Genomic DNA, 23683 nt, shown 5'->3' on the forward strand with positions numbered 1-23683 from the left:
ACAGAGAGAGAATCCAGAGGACAATTCTTGCAATAATGCTACACCTTCGCAACTGCATTAAAATTCCATACTCCGCTTTTTTTGCAGTATACTTTTGCATAAATGTTTTTTGTTGGCAACCAGAAAACCGTGGCTGAACATTAAAAATGCATTTGGTTTTAGCAATAATGACGCGAGCAGTGAAAAAGTGTCATTTATAATTAACCACGGCTGTTTTTGGACTTCAAATGACTGAAGCAATTTGTTGGACGACATCTTTAATGAGTAAAGCTGGGATTTTTTCATCTTTTGAATCATGTTTAGTACTAAAACTTCTGAGATTTGTGCTTCAATTTAGTGCTCCCGAAAGATCAGCACTCGAGAACTCGTTCGCCTCTCAAGAACCCTGGGCGAATCATGGGACAAAAAAGCAATTTAATGTTCTTGCCATCGGTCTATTAAAGAACCATGAGTCAAAAGAGTGACTTGAGCAAAAAGTCGATCGCCGAGAGAAGAAATGTAAATTGAAGTGTAAGACGAAAAATGGAGGAATTTTCGGTATCGCCGGGTTTGAGGTGGTTAAGATGGAAAAAATGCGAGAAGAAATATTTCTGTCATACTTGAATTAATACAGCCAGACTTCTTGTGGCTTCCTCTGGACGCGCGCAGTTCTTGAGGAGGGAGAAAAAAGCCACTCTGTGACTGTTGTTCAAACACGTTCGCCCACTTGGAGTCACAATCAGTTGATTTTGCTATAAAATACACCATGGCGACCCGCAATGCACACGCATTGTGAGCAACAACCAATAAATCCCACACGGACTCTTATTTGTTCCCTTTTTCTCCGACGGTCCGACTGAACATCCTGTGTCGCCAGAAAGGTGAGAAGAGCGTCCGGACGGCAAATTGATTTTTCACCAATTCACTGGCATTCTGCAGACATTCTTCGGCTCCATTGAGAGCCTCAGGCAAATTCAATCTGTCGCGACGCAATTCAATTTCTCCCCTTTTGCGCGCCTCATTTTAATCAATCCCGTCCTGGAGGGGCGCCAAGTTTGCAAATATTTTCAATTTCCTGCCCAGTAAATTTCCAAGTGATTCCAAATTTCCAACACACCATCTCTTAATTCATCTCCAATGAGTGGCAAATCCATTGTTACACTGCGGCGCATCTGTTGTCTTATCCGACAAAATCTCCTCAAGAAACACAGCAAATTGTCGATGCTTTTTTCCCTAACTGTGAATCTGATGGTGATTGAAAGGAGTGCCCAAGAGCTCAACTATCATTCTCAATTTAGTGCAGATGACATGAAGTGCGGCGGATTGAATTTTCCGCGTCGGAATTGCTTAAAGTGACATCAATGAATATTTCCGCCAATATTGAGGGCATCGCGAATTGGAATGATTCGCCGGCACTCTCACTTTTCCGCGGAAATTCATTGGATTCCTCTCATCTTGTTTACTCAAAATATCACCGACCGCGCGCTGTCTTTGCATCACACGCTGCACATGTAGAGAAATCTTTCCGTGGAATTTGCGATTGATCAGCGACATTTCGTGGAAACCTTGAGAAAATCTAATTGATTACATATTCTCGTCACACGGGTGTTTTGCTTGTGAGAAAAAGTAGCTAAATTTATTCAAAATGTACACAAAATGAACTCCATTATTTGTTTCAGTTTATAAAATTTATATCGTAAGTCATTCTGAGTTGTTTAAGATGTGAAGAAATGAGACATAATGTTGAAAATGTGTAGGATGAACGTGTCTTGAAGGATTTATCTTGAAGTATAAGAAAGGAATTTAGAAAAATAATATGATTTTCTCTGCTTTTATTCGCATTTACAGTGTTTCATTAAGGAAGCTAAAGTGGTATTCGATTAAATGAATATTGATTTATATTTAAGTTCAACTTTGTTGTGATTTTGTAAGACAATCAAGAGCTCAAGGCAAGACACAATGCCTTACTTATCTTGTGGTTTCTGAGAAAGGATCAAGAGAAATATATGCCTTCTGAAAAATTTCTGATGTCTTAATATGAGTTTAATAAAGCTTTAAGGCAGCAGAATTTTCCCGCCCTCTTCGAAAACTTAGTATGTTTAAAGCAATTTGTTCACAGATCACAATTTGTCGGCGTAAAACGTCAATTTGAATGGCCATTACTGCATAATTTCACTTCGCTCATATTTTAATCCAATTTCATAAGCTTCAAGAGGAAACTTTCGTGTCTTAAACATTAGATGGCAAACGTGCTAAATGCATTTCTTTTAAAATTAGCTTGAGATAGTCGCTGAAACAGGTGAAAGCGAAGGAGTGTGAAAATGGTGGAAATTCCTGTGAATTCGGCACGCCGGCGAGCGGGATGTAAGCCTCCTGCGACGATGGCAATTCGAGGCATCTGCAGAAATGTGTCGCAGGTGTGATTGATTGTGCATGTAGTGCGCCTAATTGCAGCGATAAATCAATGCGATTGGACACAGAAGCATACCACTACGTCACATCACATGGAATCTCACTGGGAAATGTGAAGTGCTCACGACCACGTGATTGTAAAGTAGCGGCGCGTTCTCATGTCTCTGGCCATTGATTCCTTGTTCGCCCCGGAAGATGTGTTGCGCGTCCTGGAAGAGAGTCAAGAGGCCGACCAGTGAGAAAATCTGCATGATTATGAGATGGAGAGAAATGAGATCTTATGGCAAAATTGCCCACATTATGCCAGCGCATAAGATATGCATGAATAGCACAATAATCATATCGATGAGAATGGAATGGAATTGGGTCAGACGGTGCAACAATGCAAGCCAATTGAGTGAGAGAGAGAGAGAGAGAGAGAAAAAAAGATGTACAATTTAATAATTGTTTGCGCGCATTGACGATGCATTGGCAAATGAACAAGAGCGCGCGCAGCTGGGCTGGAAAATTCTTCGGGAGGAAAATCCATCGTGATGATGGAACAATGCGTCGAGGGAAAAAGTACACACGCACACAGTTAATTCTTTCACGGGCGCATTTGATTGAATTTTGTGTACCGTAATCGCTAAACTATCACAAAACTATTATCTTCGCTGAATGGAAGTTTGAGTTGCACGCGACGCGGATTGAAGATGGATGATTTCAGCACTTCAACACTCGCTCAAATCCTCATCTTAATCTACCACCATTTCACCTCAACTCACCTCACAATTGATCTCAGTGGGGAAGAGGAAGGTGATTTCACACAAAATAATCGCCTCGTAATAATATTTAATAATGTATTTGGACGCCGAAGCGGAGAAATTTTTTTCCTCTCGCGCGCGCGCCAACAGTGTTTTTGCCTTTTGCAACAAGGTTTAAGTCACTCCAGCGAATGTTTGAAATAATAAAAGTCACTTTTTTTCAGCGGCAAACTGCACTGCGCGGCAAAAATCTCCCAACTTGTGGGCCATAAGATAATTTTATTTGTCTCTTTTTTTTTCAGCCACACTCTCGCGCCCTGATAAATCTTGAGCAATAACTCTCGCCATATTGTTTGTGGTGAGGTGCAAAAACGCGCCACTTATGCAATTTGGGAAGGGAAGAAAAAAAAAGATTAACTCTTAATCGAGGAAAAAAGCGTGCGCCAAGTTATAAGAGTTCAATGCAGATGTCTAAGAGTTCACAGATGGATTTATAAATTGAATTAGCACACAAAAGATCCGCGCAAGAAGAGCGCTCGATAATGAATTCAATGACGAGTTGCTAATTGCCACGATGCGGTCACAACACAAACTGATTTGTTGGGAAAAATGTAACACGGTTAAAATTGCTCTGGATTTCCCATCACCAAGCAAACATCTTCATGCCGAGCTCTGTGTGACTCTGGAAATGCAAATGCAGCACTTTGCCCAGTGTTTGTCCCATTGGCGGAGAAATGTGTGCACACGAAGGGCACAAAAAAGCACAATCTAACACATTGTGAGCTCTGAGAACATTGTAATATGGATTAATATGCAAACACGCGGCGATATTGGGCTCTACAATGTTGCTGGGAGCGAAGAAAGTCAGTTAAAGAAGTCGATATAGCTTAAAAATCTGAAAATATTCGCTTCTACATCCGGATATTGCGTATCAGCAGCTAAAAAGTACTCAATCTTATCCGAACGACAGCATAAAACACTCACAACGTCTTGTGCTAATTGTTTTAAGACAAAAATCGATTGTTATTGTTGATGATCCTTAAAAAAGTCGTGGACATTTCCTGTGCAATTCGTAAGATTTATCATTTATCGCACAAAGTTTATGGAATTTTTTACCTTCTTTACTTCTTTTTAAGAGAAACAGAGAAAAAGAATTTGTGTGCAAACAGTCAGAAAATTTCATGTGCCGAAAGTATCTCGAAAGTGGTGTACAAATTTAAGGCATATTATCCTCCCCCTGTGAAAAAAGACGAAGTGTGTTCGATTCTCTGAGAGAAATATGAGCTTAATCTGAGCGACGGTTTGTAAAAAAAGGCAAACGGAATAATAAAGGTACACAAAATTGCACTGGACAGCAGATTCATAGCCAGACATCCGTTGGAATGTCTTCCGTGGAAATGCTGATTGGGAAGTGTATCAAGTTTACGAGAGATTGTTGAGTGCGGTCGAGAAGAGATACAACTTTGTGCTTGAGAAAATTGCCTCACGTTGGAAGAACAAAAGGCATCTCAATCTGATTCTGAGAACATTTCTTTCGCCTTTCAAATTCTTGCTCTGATTTTCTTGCGGCGCAAATCACCCAATTAATCTCTGGTCGCGACTCTTCTCAACTCTCCTTGATGAGGTTCAAATGGATCGAGATTAACCCCGCTGTGAACTCATGATGATGGACCGCCGTGAAGGAATTTATTTTAGAAATTGCTTGCGTGAAATTCTTATCAGGGAGACATTAATGGGATTTAGTCATTTGCTTTATTTTTTAAATATTTACTTTGCTCATTGTCATTCTCACCCTAGTTGACTCATAAAACATTGACACTCATCGGGCTGGGAGTTTCAAGATCGCGGTGTGCAAGAAAAAAGAGCGGTTATATTTCAATTTGTTGATCTTTGATTTATTAATTTACAGGGAAGTTTATACTCTGGCAAACAACATTATCGATCTTATAGATGCCAATTGTGAGTGCTGATAAGACTTGAGAATTGCATAGAATCCTATTCAAGCATACTGAAAAGCTCTTAACACTCTTCTAGGCCTTCTTTTTATGGCTCAAGTGCGATAAAAGCCAAGAAAGAAAAGGAATTCGAGCAATGTCAAGCTGAATATTGATTGCTGTGCGCCTTTATGATTGATTTTCGAAGTCTCTAATTGGCGATAAGATAGGAAAACAGAGTCACTCGGCAGAAATGTGTGGTCATAGAGATCTACAATGCGAATTCGGACAGCAGTGAATGGGTCTCAATAAATATTTAATCGCATCTCCTCGCCAAGTCCATTGTCTGTCACTCGTCAAACGTGTTGACGAAGATGTGTAAAAAATATTTTATACGTTAATTCAGGCATCATTGTGCAATGAAAGCACATTCATTTCAATGATTGTGCAAGCTTTCAGCATAATTTTTCTCCGCCAGTCTCTTTTGCCACCGATATTGCCTGTTTTGATACCCAAAGTAGTTTTCTCGCTGATTTATTACCCATTTTGCTGTATATTCACTCACTTGGTTTCTGTGTTCAACATTCCCATCATTGATAAATGGTTGATTTTTTTTCCTCATCATTCAAATTCGTCCACTAATTTGGGGTGACAATTTATGCATGCCTCAGAGGCAAAGGTCAAGACTGTGTCATCGATAAATTTGACTGTCTCTTCTGTTGGTGCCGCCATGGGAAAAACCACGCATTGTGTATCAGAATGAAGATTGAAGGGAGCTCATTGCGCATTCCTTCCATTCCATGGCTGAGATGCCCAATGAGAGCGACACCTGTCGATCAGAAATCGATCGCCAACACAGGCGATCTATTAATTTGTCGCTCTTCTTGTTTCGCCATCGATTTTTAGCGAAGAATCGAGCCTGACAAAATACGCCTTTGTCACGGAGGTCCGCTCAATCTTGCCGTGGAAGTCTCGTGACAGCGATTTCTGATTTTCTTCGTCAATCAACATGAGTCAGTCAATTATCACAACTCTGAGACATTCACAAGTGATTGTGAGAGAACATATTTTCCGCCTCTCGTCATTGGGGAAAATGACGAAAAGTACGCCACAGGATTCGCTTGAAATCACCTTGAATCCTTCCTTCTGGAGTCATCATCTCCGCTTTAGGATCATTGAACTTGCGCGAGTGTGTGTGTCTTAAGCAGTCGAGCGCTGTCTTCGCTGCGTGGACAATTACTTGGATTCCACCGCAAGTGCTGAGCGAGTGAGAGCCGATTGTTTGCAAATTGAGCCAAATGCAGAACTTATCTGAGCAATTGAATCTTTCCACTTTGTGAATTTTTTCACTTTCGATTCCGGAATTGCGGGAAAGTGCTCTCACTCGCCGCGCACTAATTTATTGTGCGGCCGCCGGAGCGACAGACAAAAGGTCGCGATTCCAATCGATGCTGCGGAGATGTTCGTGTGCCACGCGTGATGTACTTGATGATGAATATGCGCCTTGGCCAGAACGCGAGATCGCGGACAATTACGCGATTTTTCAACAAAGTAGAACCAATCGATCGACGAGCGTGTTTTTGGCTCGCGGCGCTCGGCTAGCCAAGTTCATGGCACGGCGCAGAATTCCCTTCTTCAGCCTGGCAATGAGCACTTTTCACCGGTGTCGTTGACTCTTGTACAATTATCATGTACGTACAAGATGCCTCTCGGTGTTGCTTCTTTTGGCGTATACACAACTCATCTCCCGTCTCTTCCTTCTGCCGCCTTTTCGCCGGCGATGCCGTTGTGCCGAGGCCGCGAGAACGGGCAGAAGAGGCGCACACGTTCGAGAACGCAATTATTCAATCCAATAGAGTCGCCTCACGGAGTGGAATGTGTGGTCAGGAGGATCGAGGTGAGCGGCAGAATGGCACGGAGAGCGTCTGGAAAGGGCGCGCGCGCGCGCGGTGTTTTGCATTGGAGTCTATCTCCAGAAGTGTTCTAATGGTCAATTGACGATGAGGAAGTATTTGCTGCTCCACGAAATATTTGTGAGCCACACTCGATAATTTATGGTGCAGCATTTCACTGTCAGCCATTGATGGAACAAGCGAGTCTTGATGATTTTATGGTGGCTTTTTTGCCTCGGCCATAAAACCAATTCTATATCGGATAATTTCAATGGAATTCTGGAAGATTGTACCTTGAGTGACTCACGCGCCCACACTTCTCCCCATCAGAAGATGTGTAATCATTGGCGTGATGGGAAAAATTTTGTAAGCTTCCGTTAATTGAATAATAACACGCTGAAGAACATGTTCTCACAAGACATTTAGAACGGGATTCTTCAAATTGGGTGAAAATTATCATGTTCTAATTGAGAGATATCAATTTATAAGAACACTAAAATCCTTTTTAGAGGCCAAGAACATCGCGTCATCTCAGACAATTCGTCACAATGTCTTAAGACAATGTCATTCTTTTGACTTTCAACACAGATATTACTTTTATCGTGTATTTTTGGATTTTGTTCTTTTTGTCTTGCAAATATTCAACACAATAACGGCTAATTTCGCACAATAAAAAAGCAACCAAATGGAAAGAGTATATAGAGAGGTGGAGAAGAAATGCTGCACGAGTTCTCGCGCCAAATTGCCTTCAAGTGCAGCATCAAATGCTCAATGTTCTCCACGGTGCAAAGCAAACACATGGAGTTGAAGACAAATTTTTGAACCTCCTTTGCCGCGCACGACTCATTGTTTACGCCGATGTTGGCGCTGCTGAGCGGCCACAATAAATTTATTGCTATTAAATCGCGCTCGGAATAACGGGCAAGTCTCCGCTTCTGGTCACTTCCTCCTGGGCACACAGGGGGTCGTCTCGCGACATCCCGAGCTGCGTTGCTTCCTATACTTTCCAGCATAATGCAAAGTGCACGTGGGCCACCGTTATGTGGCCGCAGAATTCCATCCGAAAACCAATCCCAGAGGCGTTCAGCTGCATTCCATTTGCTGCATCGGCAAACTCGTGACGTTATGACCAACTGTCAAGGAGAGTTTTCCACATGGGGAAGTTGTGATGGTGGAAAATTGCTTCAACAGCTGGCAATTTGCGTGAAAATGCAAAATTTTGCCTCTGCAGCAGTGAGCAAAGATGGTGATGTGGCCAAAGTCAGTGGATGCGGGAAAATCCCATTTGGACGCCCAGCGCGCGAGGTCAGGAATCCTCCCGTGGGGCAGAAATACCGCGGGCCTGGCGAAGAAAGGCAAATGAGAGCAGAGATTTGGCTCCAACGCAACGCAGATTGTCTTGAGCAATCAATCCTCGGCGAATGTAATAACCAGTCTCTTGGGATTGCGTGCACACTCATTCTGCAGCTGTGCCAGCAAATTGCATTTGCCCGCGCCGAGGTGCGGAAGCAAAAGTGTTGGGCTGCCACTGGAGGTGATGGCCAGGAATGCCAGAGACTCGAGCATGGCTCTTGGAAAATCCGCCAAATGCAAACTTCGCTCCTAATGAGCTTTGCCTTCGCCGCTACAAAAGTCTATTGTGGACCTCTTCAGCATGTCTTGCCACTAATCCCATCTTCATGCTTCTTGCACAACACGTCGTTTTTCGTTAACTCCCTCTTGTTCAATTGATTTTGTGCATATTTTGAGCTCACGCCAGACCCTCGGGCGCTGTGTTTTCTCCTTCGCGGTGCGCCAAAAAGTGCCCAATTTACCAGGGCGCGCGCGATGAGTCGAGAAATTGGGTGGGAAATAAGGAAGACACGCGAGGGTCATCACTTTCTCAGCGGCTCTTGTGCAACTGTTCTGGACCGTCATCATCCGCAATATGGGCCGCGATGTCGTGAAGCATGTGGGAAAAGAGATGAGAAATGGGCGGAAGTGGCACATAAACAGCAGCCAAGCATCACTGGAGAGCGCTATCGCGCGCAAGGGGGCGCTGAAAGCGAATGAGTAAAGAACAGTGGCTTAACCCTCACCTGATCTTTAGGGAAAGTCACTGTGTCTGTGTAAAGTGTAGAAAATTGTGTCAAGTATTTGGATTAAAACTTCAAATGATTATAATGGATTGACGATTTTAATATTTAGGCAGTTTAATATTCATTCATTCATTTCACTTAAAACAAGCAGAAACAAGTCAAGATACACTGCATTCTTGAATAGAAAACCCCTTCAAACATTTGCCCATAAAGCTTATGCTCGACGGTGAGCGGAAACTTTTCAAATAAGCGTGATGTACATTTGTTAATCATTTTTATTGTCGCACGACAACTTACAGTCGCTAGAGATAAGGCATGGCACATTCACAGGGAGTAAATCTTCACCCAGTCCACCTGGAGACCCGCCTCCTCGCCCTGCCACGTGGGATACCAGCTCTTCTTGTCGTTGTAGAAGTTCTTCTCCGCCCTGGGATCGGTGTTGCGCCAGGGCTTCGGATGGCGATCGGGGCCAGTGCGGCAGTTCTCCGGGAAGTCACTGAGACCACCCACGCCCACGCCCAGCACCAGGTAAACTTCCTGGTCGAAGGGCGCCAGCTTCGAGCCCGACTCCCAGAGACTGGCGTGCTCGATATTGCAGGGATGATCCTTATCACAGAACTTGTCGCGGAAGTGCGCGTACGGCTTCCCGTCCACCGCCATTGAGATCATCTCGTCCGTCCACGTGAGGCTGTACTCGTGAAAGTCAGCGCCCCAGTGTTGCTGGCCAATCTCCACCTTCATCCACTTCTCTCGATTCGCCTCGCTGCGGTCCAGCACCAGTTGTCCTCTGAGGTACAGACCGTCCGTCTCCGCGCCCTGCTCTGTCTGCAACTGCTTGTTGCTGTGAATAAACGCCACCCGCATGAGTCCGTTCACGAGATTATCGTCCCCGAAGACGTTCTGAGAGCTCTTGAGGAACATCTCAGGAAAGAGCCAGTCGCCGGTGGGTAGTTTAGCGCGTATAACCACCTTTCCGTACTTAAACTTGAAGGAGTTCTTCGTGGTGAGCTGAGCAGAGACAACTGGAGAGACGACTTGAGTCACTCCCGCTTGTCTTTCGCACTCAATTGGGTTGTTGAGGATCGTGGAAGGAGTGCATCTTGAAGAGAGAATGTGATTAGTAATCTTTTTTTTTCATTAATCATGGTCAGTATTACCTCTTTCCAAAGTCCAACTTTCCTCTGCGAATGAAGGATTCGTTGAATCCTGGCACCTCTTCTTGCAACGACGGCACGATGAAGAGCTTCCCATCGCGAATGTAGGAATTCTCAGGGCGATCTTGGTACGAACAGAACTCAGCGTCTTCAGTGTCTTTGGGGAATTTGACTTCGCGTGTCCAAATACTGCCGTTGAGCGTGTCAAAATTCTCCTCAAACACCAGAGTACTCTTGCACACGTGATCACCATTCACGTATGTTCTGGAGAATTCACACTGCGGCCTCTCGTGAATGATCACGGGTTCGGGAATCTGAATCACGGTTGGCGTGTTGAATTCCATCACCTCGAAGACTTGGTCCTCGAGGCGATAGGCCAGCTTCTCGTTCTGCACGTACAACCAGTAATGCAGCTTGTCGCCCTTCTTGAGGGCCACAGAGTTATTCTGATAGGTCCAGCGCCCGTCCTGCGCCTTCTGGATGTCATCATACAGCGTTCCCACCTCATTCTGCTCCAAGCGCTCATTCACTTTGCCGTGAAAGGCGAAGAGAATAATCCCATTCTCATCTGCCGAAATATTAAGATCATGAAATCGCGTGAGAAACTGCATGGAGATCAATGATCGCCAGAATTGGGGAAGATCGCGCATTTTTCCAGCATTACATTCACCGAAAGGCAGCGCGCGCTTGAGAGATTCACATGTCTTGACCTCTGTCTCAACACATGATAACTATACACTCTTGCGCTCTGTTTTTCCTTGGGCTGCACTAACACATCGTCTCGTGAGATCGCGCAAAACGATCACATTTAGCGGAATCGAAGATAAAAAAACGGGTTTCTGGGAATCACTCAAAATCCCCGCGATTCGCCTCACCTGGAATGGACACTTTCAGTCCTGATGGCTGATGCACCACGATCGTGGGTGGTGGTATTCGATAGGCAGAACCCAAACTGATGCAGGAAGCAATGGTAGCGATGAGGAAAACAGACAGTACGTCCGACAGAGGCATTTTTCTTGGCCCCTCAAGTGATCTCACTCCGTATCTATTGTCTCTATCTCGAGTCACGACACTCAATTCCACGAGCTCCAGTTGAACACTGATCGCGCAGCGGAATCGCAACTGCTGGTCAAGCTCGCGAAGCCGGTTTTGTAGTGAATGGGGCGAGCTTTCGAAGCTCCGCGGAGCTTTTCCGAGAGTAAATTTAAAAAACGCGCGCTTCTCTTTCAAATAATATTTTACCATGATCGTCTTTATTTATATGTACATGCGCAGAAAGTGAGTTAAACAGAGCAATTCGGCAGGACCTACTTTCCGCTGGGGTGTCTGGCGGAGTTCTTGATGGACGTCACGCTCACGGACACTTTGTTGGCGGGGCGCTGCTGCGGCGCCTGGTCCTGGCCCTTGGAGTTGAACACGGGTATCTTGGAGGGGCTGAGCTTCAGCGTGGGAATGGAGCTCTTGCGTACTGGCACGGGAATCTCCGACTGCTGCTGCGACTTCTCGAAGTTGGACCGCAGCTGCTCGATCTGGCTCAGGCGCTTCTCCGCCACCTTGCCAGGCGACTCGTACGTCGAGGTCGTGAACTTGATCTCACTGTTGCGCGGGAAGTTGTCCTGCTCGTCCGTGAGCTTGATTTGCGTGTGATTCTTGTCGGGCGTCTGCACGCGAATCTCCGTGACGAAGGTCTCGGGCTCTTCCTGTGGCACTGGGGATGGCGTCCTCTCGGGCGGTGGCGTTTGCAGCGTGAAGTCTAGACACTCGTCGTCGATCATGATGATGGACGAAGGCTGACTCACGTCGGTCGTGATGGTCACGACGTTGTCCGCGTCGGGCACTATTCGGCTCAGGGATGTCGTCTCGACTTGAACGGGGATCTCCATGGAGGAGATGCTGATGCTGTTCACGCCCATGTTGTCACTCGAGTACACCGGCGATATCTGGCTGCTCTCCGTCTTGTCGGACTCAATTCCACCGCCAATCAGAGTGAGACTGATGGGCTGCGGCTCGTCGATCAGCTGCTCGTCCGGCAGAATTGTCATTGTTGTGCGATTGACTGGCGTATCTCGCTCCTCCAATTGGATCTTCTGCGCCATCAATTTCTTCAGCACGTCCGATTTGGGGCGCTCGAGACTCCCAAAGGGATACCGAGACACCTTTACGTCGTCAGGCACGTTCGTTCCGAAGGAGTCCGCGACATTGATGGGCGTGTACGTGACATTGTCCTCCTTGGCAGTGTCCTTAACATTCCCATTCCTCACAGTTGTATCCAGACTGCTTCGCTTGGGAATGGCGGGCTTCACCACAGGCACCAAATCTGTGTCGTCATTCAGAGCGGCCTGAGCCTCCTCCAGCTTCTCCTTCAGCAACTGATCCATGGTCTTCTTGGGCAGCTCACTCTCCACTGCCTTCCTGGCTTCAGCGTCAAACTTATCCGCCACTGCCATGATCTCCTTCATCAGACTGTTGGACGTGGCGTCGACTTTCTGTTCCTCATCACTGCGATTGAGAGACTCAGTGTCTGAGCTGTGCTCCTCATCTGCGTGATCCTTGATGGAGTAAATGGCATCTTCGAGATTTCCCCACTCATTGGCACTCTTGAGTCGCCCTCTGAGCGCCTCCATTCCACCGCCCATGTCCAGGCTCAGCCTGGGCTCCTTCTCAATGAAAATGTCCACATCCACAGCCGGCGCCTTTCTCTTCTTCGGCGTCACCACCGCGCCGGGCTGCTCTGTAATCTCCAGACTCTGTGCGCGCTCGAGAGTGGCTGTATTGGATCTGCCACTCGTCGGACTCTTGGTCGTCTCGATCTTCGACAAATCCCCCAAGCTCGCCGTCCTTCTGCCCTCCTCTTCGTCGCTCATCTGGTGCACTGTGATATGATTCGCAGACAACTCTATGTGCGACGAGGACTCCTCCTCGCCATCTGAGTCCCCGGCCCGATCGGCTATCTGACTCTCCGTGTCGCTGGGACTCTTCTTCCTCTCACTCTTGGGTGTTGAATTGGCACTTGGTCGATTCTCCTTCACGAAATTGTCCGTGAAGTTGAGAGCATCCTTCTCAGACTCCGTCTCATTTGGAGGCGGAGATGGAGCTTTGCCCTTGCCCTTCTTCCCACTGTCCTGCACCACACTCTTCCGGTTCTCCTTGGCCGACATCGCGGCCTGCATCATGTGATCAGGCACTTCTTGCGGAATCCCCGCGGCGTCTCTCTTGATACCGCTGGAGTTCACGGGATCGCTTCGCTGGAAGGTCTCCTCTGGCGTCTCCTGTGCCTTCTTCTCCTTTCGCTTCTGCGCCACGGGCGGCATTTCCTGGTTCTTCACGTTATCCGTGTCATTCTTCTCCAGATTGGCATTATTCTCATTGTCCGCCTGCACTTTTGTCGGACTCTTGCCGAAGATCTTCTCATTGACATTGGGCGGAAGAACACGAATGCCGAACTTGAGACCTTTGCTCTTATCTCCTGGTGAAGCTGGCGCCTCTTTGTCCGGTTCGTCACGTGGCTTTGCCGGTTCATTTCTGGTTTGCAGCTTCTCCTCAATTAATCCCTTGACTTGCTGCGTGAAGGGGGACTTCTTCTCATTCTCTCGCTGCACAATCTGCACAGGAGAAGACTTGGAGTCCACTTCTTCGGGGAAGAGAGTCTTCTTTGCGCTCTGATCGGGCTGTAACAATAATGGCTCTTTAGATGCTAAAGAATTGTGTGTGAAAAGGGTGAAAATGTACCGTGCTGGAAGCCGATTGACTGGTTGTTCCGCCCATTGGTTGCGTCATGGATGCGTGTCCGGGCTTGGGACTAGGCGTGACCGCGGCCGGCTTCCCTTCCGCCAAGTCCAGTCGCACGTTGTATGGCGATGCATAGCTGAGGATTGCGGCTGCGTCCTCCAGGACAATGTGTCGGAAATCAATAGTGATGCTGGTGATGCGATCACCTGAGAAGAATCGTTGAAATTAAGATGCAAGAACTTAACTTGAGCTGCTCTTTTACTCACCGATGTTCACGATTCCGGCCGCTGGTCCTTGAGATGCGATCTTCCTCACAAAGATGCCCTCCTTCAGGCTTCCGGTCAACTCAATTCCCAACCCCGTGAAGTCTGATCCTCGCAGTGAGACGTTCCTCGTCGGGATCGGGGTTGCTGGGCTGTCGTCCACGGCTTTTCCGTTCTCCTTGGACGTCCACTTGGTGTCCAGAGCGCCTCCGCTCGTGCCGCCCTTCTGTTCGCTCTTGAAAGCCGGATTGTCAAAGGCGTACTCAGCTGACTTCCCAGTCTCCACGTCCTCCTGCACCAGATGAGTGCCTGCGGCAGAAATTGGAAGAATTAGAGAAGTGCTTCGTACACAACTTAACAATGGTGCACATGTAGATTACAAGCTAGAGAGACTGTAATGATGAAAATGTTCTTCCTGCCAGCCAATCAGAGAAAGTTACACGCTCTTAAAACAACATAAAGTACATTGTGCAGACTTTAATTACCTAATTGAAGGTTTTGTATAATGATTTAAATTCCAAGTCTATCGCAATGTTACAACAAATTGCAACAAATTAAAAATGTTTAGTGAAACATTGCGGGAGGTAATTTAATTAAAAATATAATTTATAGCCCATGTGCGTCGTGGCCTGAAAGATCGCCACTTTCTTCGCCGTGAGAAACACCGCACACTTTGCCTGAGATCTTGAAGTGTTGCGGAGAAGTATTTAAGAAACTATTAAAATGAGTTTGTCACAATTTTGCTTTTTGAATAGAGAGGTGTGCGATTTATTGACAAATTATCAGGAATATCAAAGAGATGCGATCAGTAAAAGTACTATTTAATATTCAATCTAGTTTTTTGCTGTCTGTCTCTTTGAGAAAGAAAGAAATCTAACGGTTTTTTTTCTTCTTTTTCATTTTGGGTGCTTAAGAAACAGACAAGACAAATATATTTGCTGATATTTGTTTAAAGTGAAATTTCTCGCTTTTGTAATTGTGTCATTGAAAAATCGTGTGATCGATTTTTCGTTTGATCAAATGCCACGATCGTCTCAGAACCATCACAAGATCGCGCGCGCGCGCGCGCACTTCCAGTGGGAAAAGGCATGATTTTTCGTATAGCGACTGATCTTGCCCCTCTTTTGTGACACTGATCCTCAGTGGCCGCCCAGTGATTTCCCGTTGCAGATCGCCCGCGGGCTCCAATTTGACTTGCTCGACGGAGTCTGGGACTGATGATGGCATGTGAAAGACTCACAGCAAGTGTCACACTGGCCGTGCAGATCTTTGCATTCCACTTCGATTATCGCACGATCAATTTGATGCAATCAAATGCAATTTCACATCGCGATCCATTGGTGGATTTTGGACAAATGCAGAAATTCCAGCGCTGTGACTTGAATTATTGGGCGCAGTAATTCAAAATCGCGCACACATTCGAACACTGCGGTTCTCAACCTTGGGCACGATGTTGATCACCCGCAATCGCTGGCGATTGTAAATTCTTAATTGCTTCATTTAATAATTAGTGGCTTTATAGTGAGCTTCTCGCTCAGCACAGTTTTTAAGTTTGATTGTAGAGCTGCTGACAAGGAGAAATTTCATTTGAAAATTTATCACTCCGACTCTCTGGGTGTTAAAAATGCGATTTCTCACCTAAAAATTGCACCGTAAAACATTTTTTATTGATCACCTGTTGCCATATGGCGGAGATTTCACAATGATTAGTCATGAGGATCACCCCCAAAGTTCCCCACGGAAGAAATGTGTGCCGATCACGCAAAATTCATGACCCCAACACTTTGACAAGCAGCGATACAACCTGCTGAGTGAAAAAGTCCACTATTTGTATGGCACAATTTCTGATGGCATGTTGCTGGTTTTGCTGGAGTCCGATCATCTTACTTTGGCGATGTGCCTCCACTCAATGATGCTGAATATCTCATGTATTCGTGTCTTATTTCACCGACTATATACCATCAGCGTATGGCCATTAAGGTGCACATACAGGCATCCCGTGGCCTGAAGACTCTCTCATAAAAATGATCGAGAACTCGTTTCAAATTATTTTCATTTAAATCGTCTCGAGAGACTTTTTCTTCACCTCTCTTCATTTTTCTCTCTCTCTCTCTTGCGTGTCGATGTTATTTCTTTTTTACTGTGCTGGTTTCCAAAATAGGAAGAAAATGATCTCCTCGCCAGCATTAGATGAATTGTAAAAACTCGATCATCCCATTTTCACATCCAGGTGATCTTTTTTAGGTGTACCTTTAGCATTGCGAAAAAATGACATTTTTCCAACCTGTGCCAACTGAAAAAGCCACAGTCATTCACAATTTTTTTTTTTTTGAATCTCAATGGTGGAAAATATAATTATTTCTGTGAAATTCTTCCACCTTGTTGACACCTTATTTTTCAATATTTGTCCAACATTCGCGCACGGAGAAAATGGAAGTTATTTGTTGGCTGAAACATAATCTTTCGATGTCAGTGGTGGAGTTTTTTGTGTGTTTTTCCAACTCCTATCTCCACCTCCTCTGCGTCTGCATCGCGAGAGTCACAGAGATGGAATTGAGAAAATAGGAACAGAAAAAAAGCTAATGGGAGAGGAATGAGGAACAAAAAAGAATCAATATGATGTGAGTGAAAAGCGTCACTAAAGGTGTGTTCCCGAGATGAGAGCGAGTTGAGAGCAAATAAGGGAATCTTGATGGTATTTCTGGTATTAAAACGACCTAATCTGCGTCTTGTGACACAGTTTCGAGTGACGCAAGAAGGGCCTAGAATCGATGAATTTGAGCTACAGAACAAAACCAAAAGGAACTTATAGCTTGGGATTTTGCAGACAGAGCTTAAAACTTGAAATCTCACTACGAAAAGACACGCACACATCTTCACTTCTAAAGACAGATCAATTGAAGAAAAAATATCTCTTCTGATAGCAGACAGTAGTATAAATCTGGACTATGATTTAACCTTGAAAGTCTTGAATCAAATAGATTTCATGACTCTTATTTTAATGATCCTCAATAGTGTTTCACTTATGATACAATCTATGATGATCTAGCTTCACATTGTATACAATTTTCACGTTGTAAACAATATTTTCTTCTTTATCTAATTGATCCTAATTGCACTGACATCTCTTATCAGATACACAACTGAGTTTGTGAGTTGTGGAGTCTCTTCCTGCCGTTGGCAATGAATTTGCTCAATGCTAAGCGTGATGAAAGCACAAAAAGAGGTGTATAAATTGGAAAATTGTCATTAGCATGTGAGAAAAAGTGAGTGAAAAAGAGATGGTGAGGCAATTGACCTTGAAAGAAATCGCTGACATGAATTCATTCAGCAAGTCGAGCTTTTTTCCACTCCACTCCATCGTGTCCGACGTGGTTTTGTGTGGTATCAGCCTGCACATCGCCCAGAGAAGCGCACAGTGAATAGGAGTGTGACTCCCTGAACTAATCATCATGAGCTGAGAGGAATGTCCAGAGAGTCTGATAGCCTTCTTCTGCGGAATGTGCGCGGCACAAGTGACTTCAGGGGGCGAACAAAGGTGCTCTTTCACATCATCAATTTCACCGTGGCATCCCCACAAGAGCGTTCCAATTAAGAGCCACCATTCTTTCCATCCCTGTCGAAAATTTACGATCGAGACGAGGCATTGTTGGGCCAAAGCTCAAGCTGTGAACTTGAGCTCGTGTCGGATTGACCATAACAAAAATTTCGATGGCAAGGCGAATTTCTTCAAGGTGATCCACTGATGATAGCGGCATAAAATCGTATTATTTGCATACAAACTGTAAAGCCGCGGTGATAAAGAATGTTTCTTTTTGTTCTTCCCAATACACTGACATACAAAGAAAAAGAGTGCTTAGAGGAAGGAGTTTAAGATGGCAAAAACGCGCTAAATTGTTGAAAAATATTTGCACACACCTGAGCCGAACGTACATTCTTCAGCTGAAGTTAAAACTATATTGTATTGATAACCAGTGAATAAGCTCAATTTTAATCATACCTTAAATAGATCGTAATGCTCAGAATTAATTGTGGAAGTTTGCAAGTGTCTTAACAATTCCTTCTAACACAAAATCTTCTTCGACGCTCGCGAGAATCGTGATTTGCTATTAAAAGTTTTTTAAACTTTCTATCAACTCTAACGGTTTCTAAGGTCACACAAAACTGTCCCTATCGCTTCTCAAATTTCTGTATAAATTGCCACAACGCATCCAAAATCGATGGTGTTTCGAGGAAATATTAATGTTTGCTTTAGTAGAAATCGCGGAAGTGAACATCGCGAGTTTGTCAAATTTTTTCTGTGTCTTTCTGGCAAGTTTCCTACTAAATTTCTTGTGACACTTTCCCATATTGAGCACCTCTCTCTCTCTCTCTCTCTCTCTCTCTCTCTCTGGAGGTAGAATCAACGAGAGGTATTGCGTTCGCCAAACAGACCTAAATTAAAAAAGCAAATAGCGCAATATAATATCTTATCGCACGGTGAAAATTGTGATTTTCCTGAATGTTGTACACAATGGAGGAAATTTTCCTCACTGTGCGCGCACAACAACTCATATTTCTCTAGAGCGAATGTGTGCTTATGTGTGCAAAGAAGGGTAATTAATACAGTTTTGAGTTCTCGCTTGAATTCACTTTTATCGTGTGTTAATGCTACAATTTTCTGTGTAATTAAGTGGCATTGTTAGACGCGCACTTTTATGTACACGCCGTGATGTTTGCGGTGATGTTTACAAAATGAATGGGTCGCGGTGGGTGGGTGAAGACGCTCGCGGGGTCAAGCTTATGTGGATATTTACCCGCGCGCGCGCACACCTTATAGATTACAATGCCTGTTGGAATGCTTAGTATGCAAGAAGTGGCGAGCAACGGCAAATTCTCATCTTAAAGCCTATCGGCGGAGGATTCGTGGCGCATTTTTCCGTTTAGAAGAATATGGCAAGAGGCGGAAGTTGCACGCTGAAATGCCTAATGAGATTGTCTTACCTCGTCGATTGAGCCAGTACTTCTTGTACAGCCATCGCAGAAGAAGCATCAGCACAACGCCAAAGATGATGGTCAGTATTATGGCACTGGCCAGATCTCCGCCTCCGTAGCACGTTGAAGATCCACTGGAATCCATCCTGACCACCCACTGTCGCACAACACAATTTGATTAATTCTTAAAAAGTGATGAAACTCAAAGCACTGAAACCGTTTTCTCTCAAGTCACACACGAGATTTCGGGAGATGCGAATGAGTGTCTCAATGTGAAACTTTTCCCATCACATGCACATTCCTTCCCATCTGGAGGGTCGACGTCTGCAGGGAACTCCAATTTCGACGAACAATCGACTGTGAGATACCTGAAAAGGCAAAGATGGCACGTTAACTCTCACATGAAGACTTCAGGTGTGAAAATCAACTCATCACAGCGCCTCAAAATCCCCCCAATCATGTGAATTTCGGCCAAAATCACCGAGCAAACGAGTTTAGATTGATTTTCAGCCCCTGCATATGTATTCAAATTCAAATCGCTTTTCCGTTGCGAGGCCATTTGACTTGGTAATACAACGCAGATAACCATCGCTCTAGCCATAAAATTCCATGTCGATTTATAAACAGATACATCCAGATTGCCCTAGAATCGCCAATTCATCTTAATTGACTGGTTGGAGCTTTCGAAAAAAAATGAGCCGTCGAATTCAAGTGAAAAGAGGTAAAAATTGGGTATGTGTGGAAAAAATAGTGGCTCTCTCGCGTGATTTCCAGACAATTATTAATTCAATTTCATCTCCCAATTGTCTCGATCAATTCGTCGTGGTGTTTCATCTCCTTGTGATTTGCAGGTGAAAAGATGAAAACAAAATCTATGCTGAATGCAATCACGCATCAGAGAGAAAGTAAGGCGATATTTATGAGAGAATCGAGGCAATTCTCTAAGTGGACTTCTCATGGCGGGAATGCAAATTGCAGGGAATGCGCGATGGGCAATTTCGCCATCGTCTCGCTGCACATCTTCATTGCGCACAACTCATCGTGAGAGATCAGGTTGGGTGGAGATCATTTCTGTGTCAGAGTTCTTATCGAGATCAGACACTCTTGGTCGTTTGGAATTCTTTCTTCCCTTTTTTTTTTGTGAGAAACCCATGGACTTTTCATACAATTCCTCGCGCGCAGAACGAAATTCAACATGAGAACTCGTTTATGATCACTTGTTTGTGTCACATTGTGGAATGCCAATAGTGAAAAGGCACCTGAGAATGGGGCGAAAAGAGCGCGCGCACACCTTTTCCCCACTCACTTTTCAAATCACTTTCCACGCACGATCCTCGCGATCTCGCGTCCCACAAATCGCCTTCCGCGCCGATGTTCACCAAGTTTTTCCAGGTGGGCCAGAAAACAACTCCGTGTGGACCTCCTTTTGCGCGTTTTCACAGTGAACATCCAGCAGTGTAGCAGCTCGATCGAGTACCAGAAGTTGACTACGTGTTTGAATTTCTCAGCACTTCAACCTCACCGCAGTGGAACCAACACACCAGCAACTCCACTCCCAGGTGAGTTCGCCCAATGTGAGAGATTCCGAGAGAGAGAGAGAGGCTCGCGCGAGAGTGTGTATGGCGCAAGATCTGTGCCAAAGAGTCAGCCAACACAATTCACCTCGCCAGGCCTTTAGAGAGTCTCACGCTGAATTGTCCCACCGAAATACAACCCAGAAGTGATCCTTAATTTCCTTTGCTGGAAAAAAAATCTCATTAGAATCTCCACTTCCTGTGACCGTAAAAAGCCGCGCGAGTTTCGTCATCTTGAGCTGAAAATCATTCTGGCTGATGAATAAATGATGGGGCGACAGTGTTAGGCGTCTGAAGAGAATCTCTGACCATGTTTTTTCCCATCCACATTGGGCACATCTTCTCATCACGAGTCTCTTTCAAACACACACGCGTTTCTCTCCGAAAACTGGCACAAGTGATGATAGTTTTGTCTACTCTCCATCTCATTGTCGACACCGCATTCTTGACCTTTCCATCTGGTCACGCTCTTTGAAGTCAGTTTAATCATTATGCAGGAATGTTTTCCTGGTCTCTCTAACGCTGAATTTCCCAGGATCTCATATATTTATTATGGTCAGAAGTGCTGTACAGATCAGTGGATGTTTCAGTAAGTGCTTCAATATATCCAATATTTGGCTCATAATTTTGATTTTCTATTGATTATTTTACTCTCAGAAATTAATTTAAAACCAAGTCACAATCTTTACATTTTTTTCTAGATTATGTGACTGATTTAAGATCGTATATCACCCAACATAACCTCAATTTTTCACTTCACAACGTCAAATTTCGAGCCAGATAGATTCCAATTAAATATTGATGTTGAAAAGATCAATTAAAACCAGACACTCATAAAAAAATCTAGTAAAGTCTGAAAATCAAATTTATAAAAGTATCAGTTAGATTTCAGTTAAATTTCGGTTAGATTTTAGTTTATTAGTTGATTCTAATCTGATTGAGGATTTTTCAAAGACATAGTGGAAGTGTCAGGAAGTGGCGTACAGATTTTAGCCATATTATCTACCTCTTGATCTGAATTACCAGGAATTCATCAAGGTCATATTTAACAAAGTTCTATACTTTCCACGGTAATAGAAGAATACAGGCAGAAAATTCGTCGTAATTTTCATGCTTTTGCATTAATGCTGCAGTGCTTGTTTTCTTGAGCAATTACAGATGTTCAAGGTGTGATTTTCACATGTTATATTTGCACTTTCCCCGATCGTGATATTTGGAAAACACCTCTGCATTTGGCCATTGATGACACGACGCGGTAGACAATGTGAGAATCACTGGAGGTGCGTTTCTGTGCCTCTTCTTCTATCGGGCATATATACAAAAATACCTCCACTGATTGATGAGTTGTGAAGATGAGAGAGACACCAAGTGAGATGGAAATGTCTCTGCGCGTGGAATGTGGAGATGAGAGTCAAAATCCCAAATAGACGGCAGAATTTGTAATGAATTCACATGGAGAAACTCTGGAGAATGGGAATTTTCTCTCTTTGAGATTTGCTGCCCACAGTCGAGCTGAAAATTCCCCCAAATGAGTCGCAGCGAGAGAGAGAGACTTGAGGTATTTCAGGTACATTAATGTGGATGTGTTGGGCCGGGGAAAAAAGGTGCGTCTCAGGTGGTTCAACCACACTCTCGAAGAAACTCCACGGGCACAAAATCGGAGTTGCACCTGAGGAAGGAAAAAAACGAGGGATTGGACCTTTAATTGCATTCCAAACACACACAAACACCAAAGAGACCACTTGACTGTTGAGACTCCGCTGTGCTCGTGAGATGAAACGTTTTTCGTTTGAGGAGAGACATTACGAAAGACTTGAATTGCATTGAGGTGAGAAACCCACTTGCGCAGGGGAGTACATTATGAATTTTACACATCATTTCAACTGATTTACAGCTTTTCTCCCATTCAAAGCCACCAACGACTCTCCAGTTCCACCTCTTGTCTCTTAACGGCTGTCTCACTGGCAAATTTTATTGCCTATTTTCGATTCTGAAATCAATAACTTATTTATATTACACTCGAGGTATGCCAATGACCCTCAAAATTCCTCATTATTTGAGCTTCGGTCTTTTTTCGACACTCTCTTCCTTAGCAATTAAGCATTTTGCGCTGAAGCAGGTGGTTGAAGCAAGGCACAAACATTCCATGGACTTGATGTACATTTGCAAATAGATCTCGAATTCTCACCTCCAAATTCAACTGTGAGATTATATCATTTCATAAGATTTTGTCCTATTCTTTTTCACTTTTAGTATACATTTTATTTTCAATAATTAAAAATTAATATAGACATGGAATTTATTAACATTTCTTAAATATCTGAGGAATTCTTCTTTCCAAATCAAACACAATCTCACTGAAAGATTTCTTATTAACCTCAGGTAAGAAAAAGTACGCGAAGATCAAGAGAAAAAGACACCACAGGCTAAAAATACTCATTATAGTTGAGTTTCCGTATAGATCCACGAATTTAAGATAATATCGAATAGTGTAGAAAGCAACAATGACGCTCAACATGTTGTGCAATCCCAAAACACTCCCGCGAATCTTCACAGGAAGAATTTGTGATGAACAAGTCATGTTGAGACAGTTATTAATAGTTGTTGGAGTAACAACAGCAAGTCCAAAGAACGTCAGGAAAGACCAGGCGAACGGCTGCAAGTCGAATCCTTTTTCTTTAAGCAAATAATGAACTGCTGTTCCGATGTATCCCAGAACACTGAGGACAGATAAAATCATCAGACATGCTCGAACTCCGATCTTTTCCACTGCGAAGATTGTAATAATGGATAGCATGATCAGCAAGAATGACAAAGTCATGTCAAGTGACGATAAATCCACAGGAATCGCCGAAAATGCCAGTAAAGTCTCAGTGAAGGAAATCACAATACGAAGACCGGATAGATTCATATTCATTACCAAAATGAAACAAATAAGAATAGCCAGCCAA

The 23683-nt window shown here is 44.2% G+C and overlaps 2 protein-coding genes across 2 annotated transcripts; both read right to left on the reverse strand.

The window, feature by feature from the left end:
* Positions 1 to 9295: 9295 nt before the first annotated feature.
* LOC132265615 (beta-1,3-glucan-binding protein-like) lies at positions 9296 to 11288 on the reverse strand. Its single transcript, XM_059766348.1, has 3 exons — positions 11068 to 11288; positions 10196 to 10760; positions 9296 to 10137 (listed from the first exon to the last, which is right to left on the reverse strand). The coding sequence occupies exons 1-3, from the start codon at positions 11201 to 11203 to the stop codon at positions 9363 to 9365; spliced, it is 1476 nt and encodes a 491-aa protein (XP_059622331.1). The 5' UTR covers positions 11204 to 11288; the 3' UTR covers positions 9296 to 9362.
* Positions 11289 to 11417: 129 nt separating this feature from the next.
* Positions 11418 to 20632, reverse strand: LOC132255767 (neurofilament heavy polypeptide-like). The gene is made up of 5 exons (XM_059751918.1): positions 20465 to 20632; positions 19168 to 19526; positions 14188 to 14493; positions 13922 to 14127; positions 11418 to 13860 (listed from the first exon to the last, which is right to left on the reverse strand). The coding sequence occupies exons 2-5, from the start codon at positions 19301 to 19303 to the stop codon at positions 11500 to 11502; spliced, it is 3009 nt and encodes a 1002-aa protein (XP_059607901.1). The 5' UTR covers positions 19304 to 19526; positions 20465 to 20632; the 3' UTR covers positions 11418 to 11499.
* Between the last annotated feature and the right edge of the window lie 3051 nt (positions 20633 to 23683).

Source organism: Phlebotomus argentipes, unplaced genomic scaffold (genome assembly GCF_947086385.1).
Source record: "Phlebotomus argentipes unplaced genomic scaffold, Phlebotomus argentipes genome assembly contig_5, whole genome shotgun sequence".
In the NCBI taxonomy this organism is placed as follows: domain Eukaryota; kingdom Metazoa; phylum Arthropoda; class Insecta; order Diptera; family Psychodidae; genus Phlebotomus; species Phlebotomus argentipes.

Bases quoted from the DNA above. Each gene is read 5' to 3' on its own strand.
- LOC132265615 (XM_059766348.1), bottom strand. From the start codon at position 11,203: ATGCCTCTGTCGGACGTACTGTCTGTTTTCCTCATCGCTACCATTGCT. The intron at 10,761-11,067 runs GTGAGGCGAATC...ATATTTCGGCAG, and splicing joins ACTGAAAGTGTCCATTCCAG to ATGAGAATGGGATTATTCTC. The intron at 10,138-10,195 runs GTAATACTGACC...TCTCTCTTCAAG, and splicing joins AAGTTGGACTTTGGAAAGAG to ATGCACTCCTTCCACGATCC.
- LOC132255767 (XM_059751918.1), bottom strand. From the start codon at position 19,303: ATGGATTCCAGTGGATCTTCAACGTGCTACGGAGGCGGAGATCTGGCC. The intron at 14,494-19,167 runs GTAAGACAATCT...TTTCTGCCGCAG, and splicing joins GTACTGGCTCAATCGACGAG to GCACTCATCTGGTGCAGGAG. The intron at 14,128-14,187 runs GTGAGTAAAAGA...GATTCTTCTCAG, and splicing joins GGCCGGAATCGTGAACATCG to GTGATCGCATCACCAGCATC.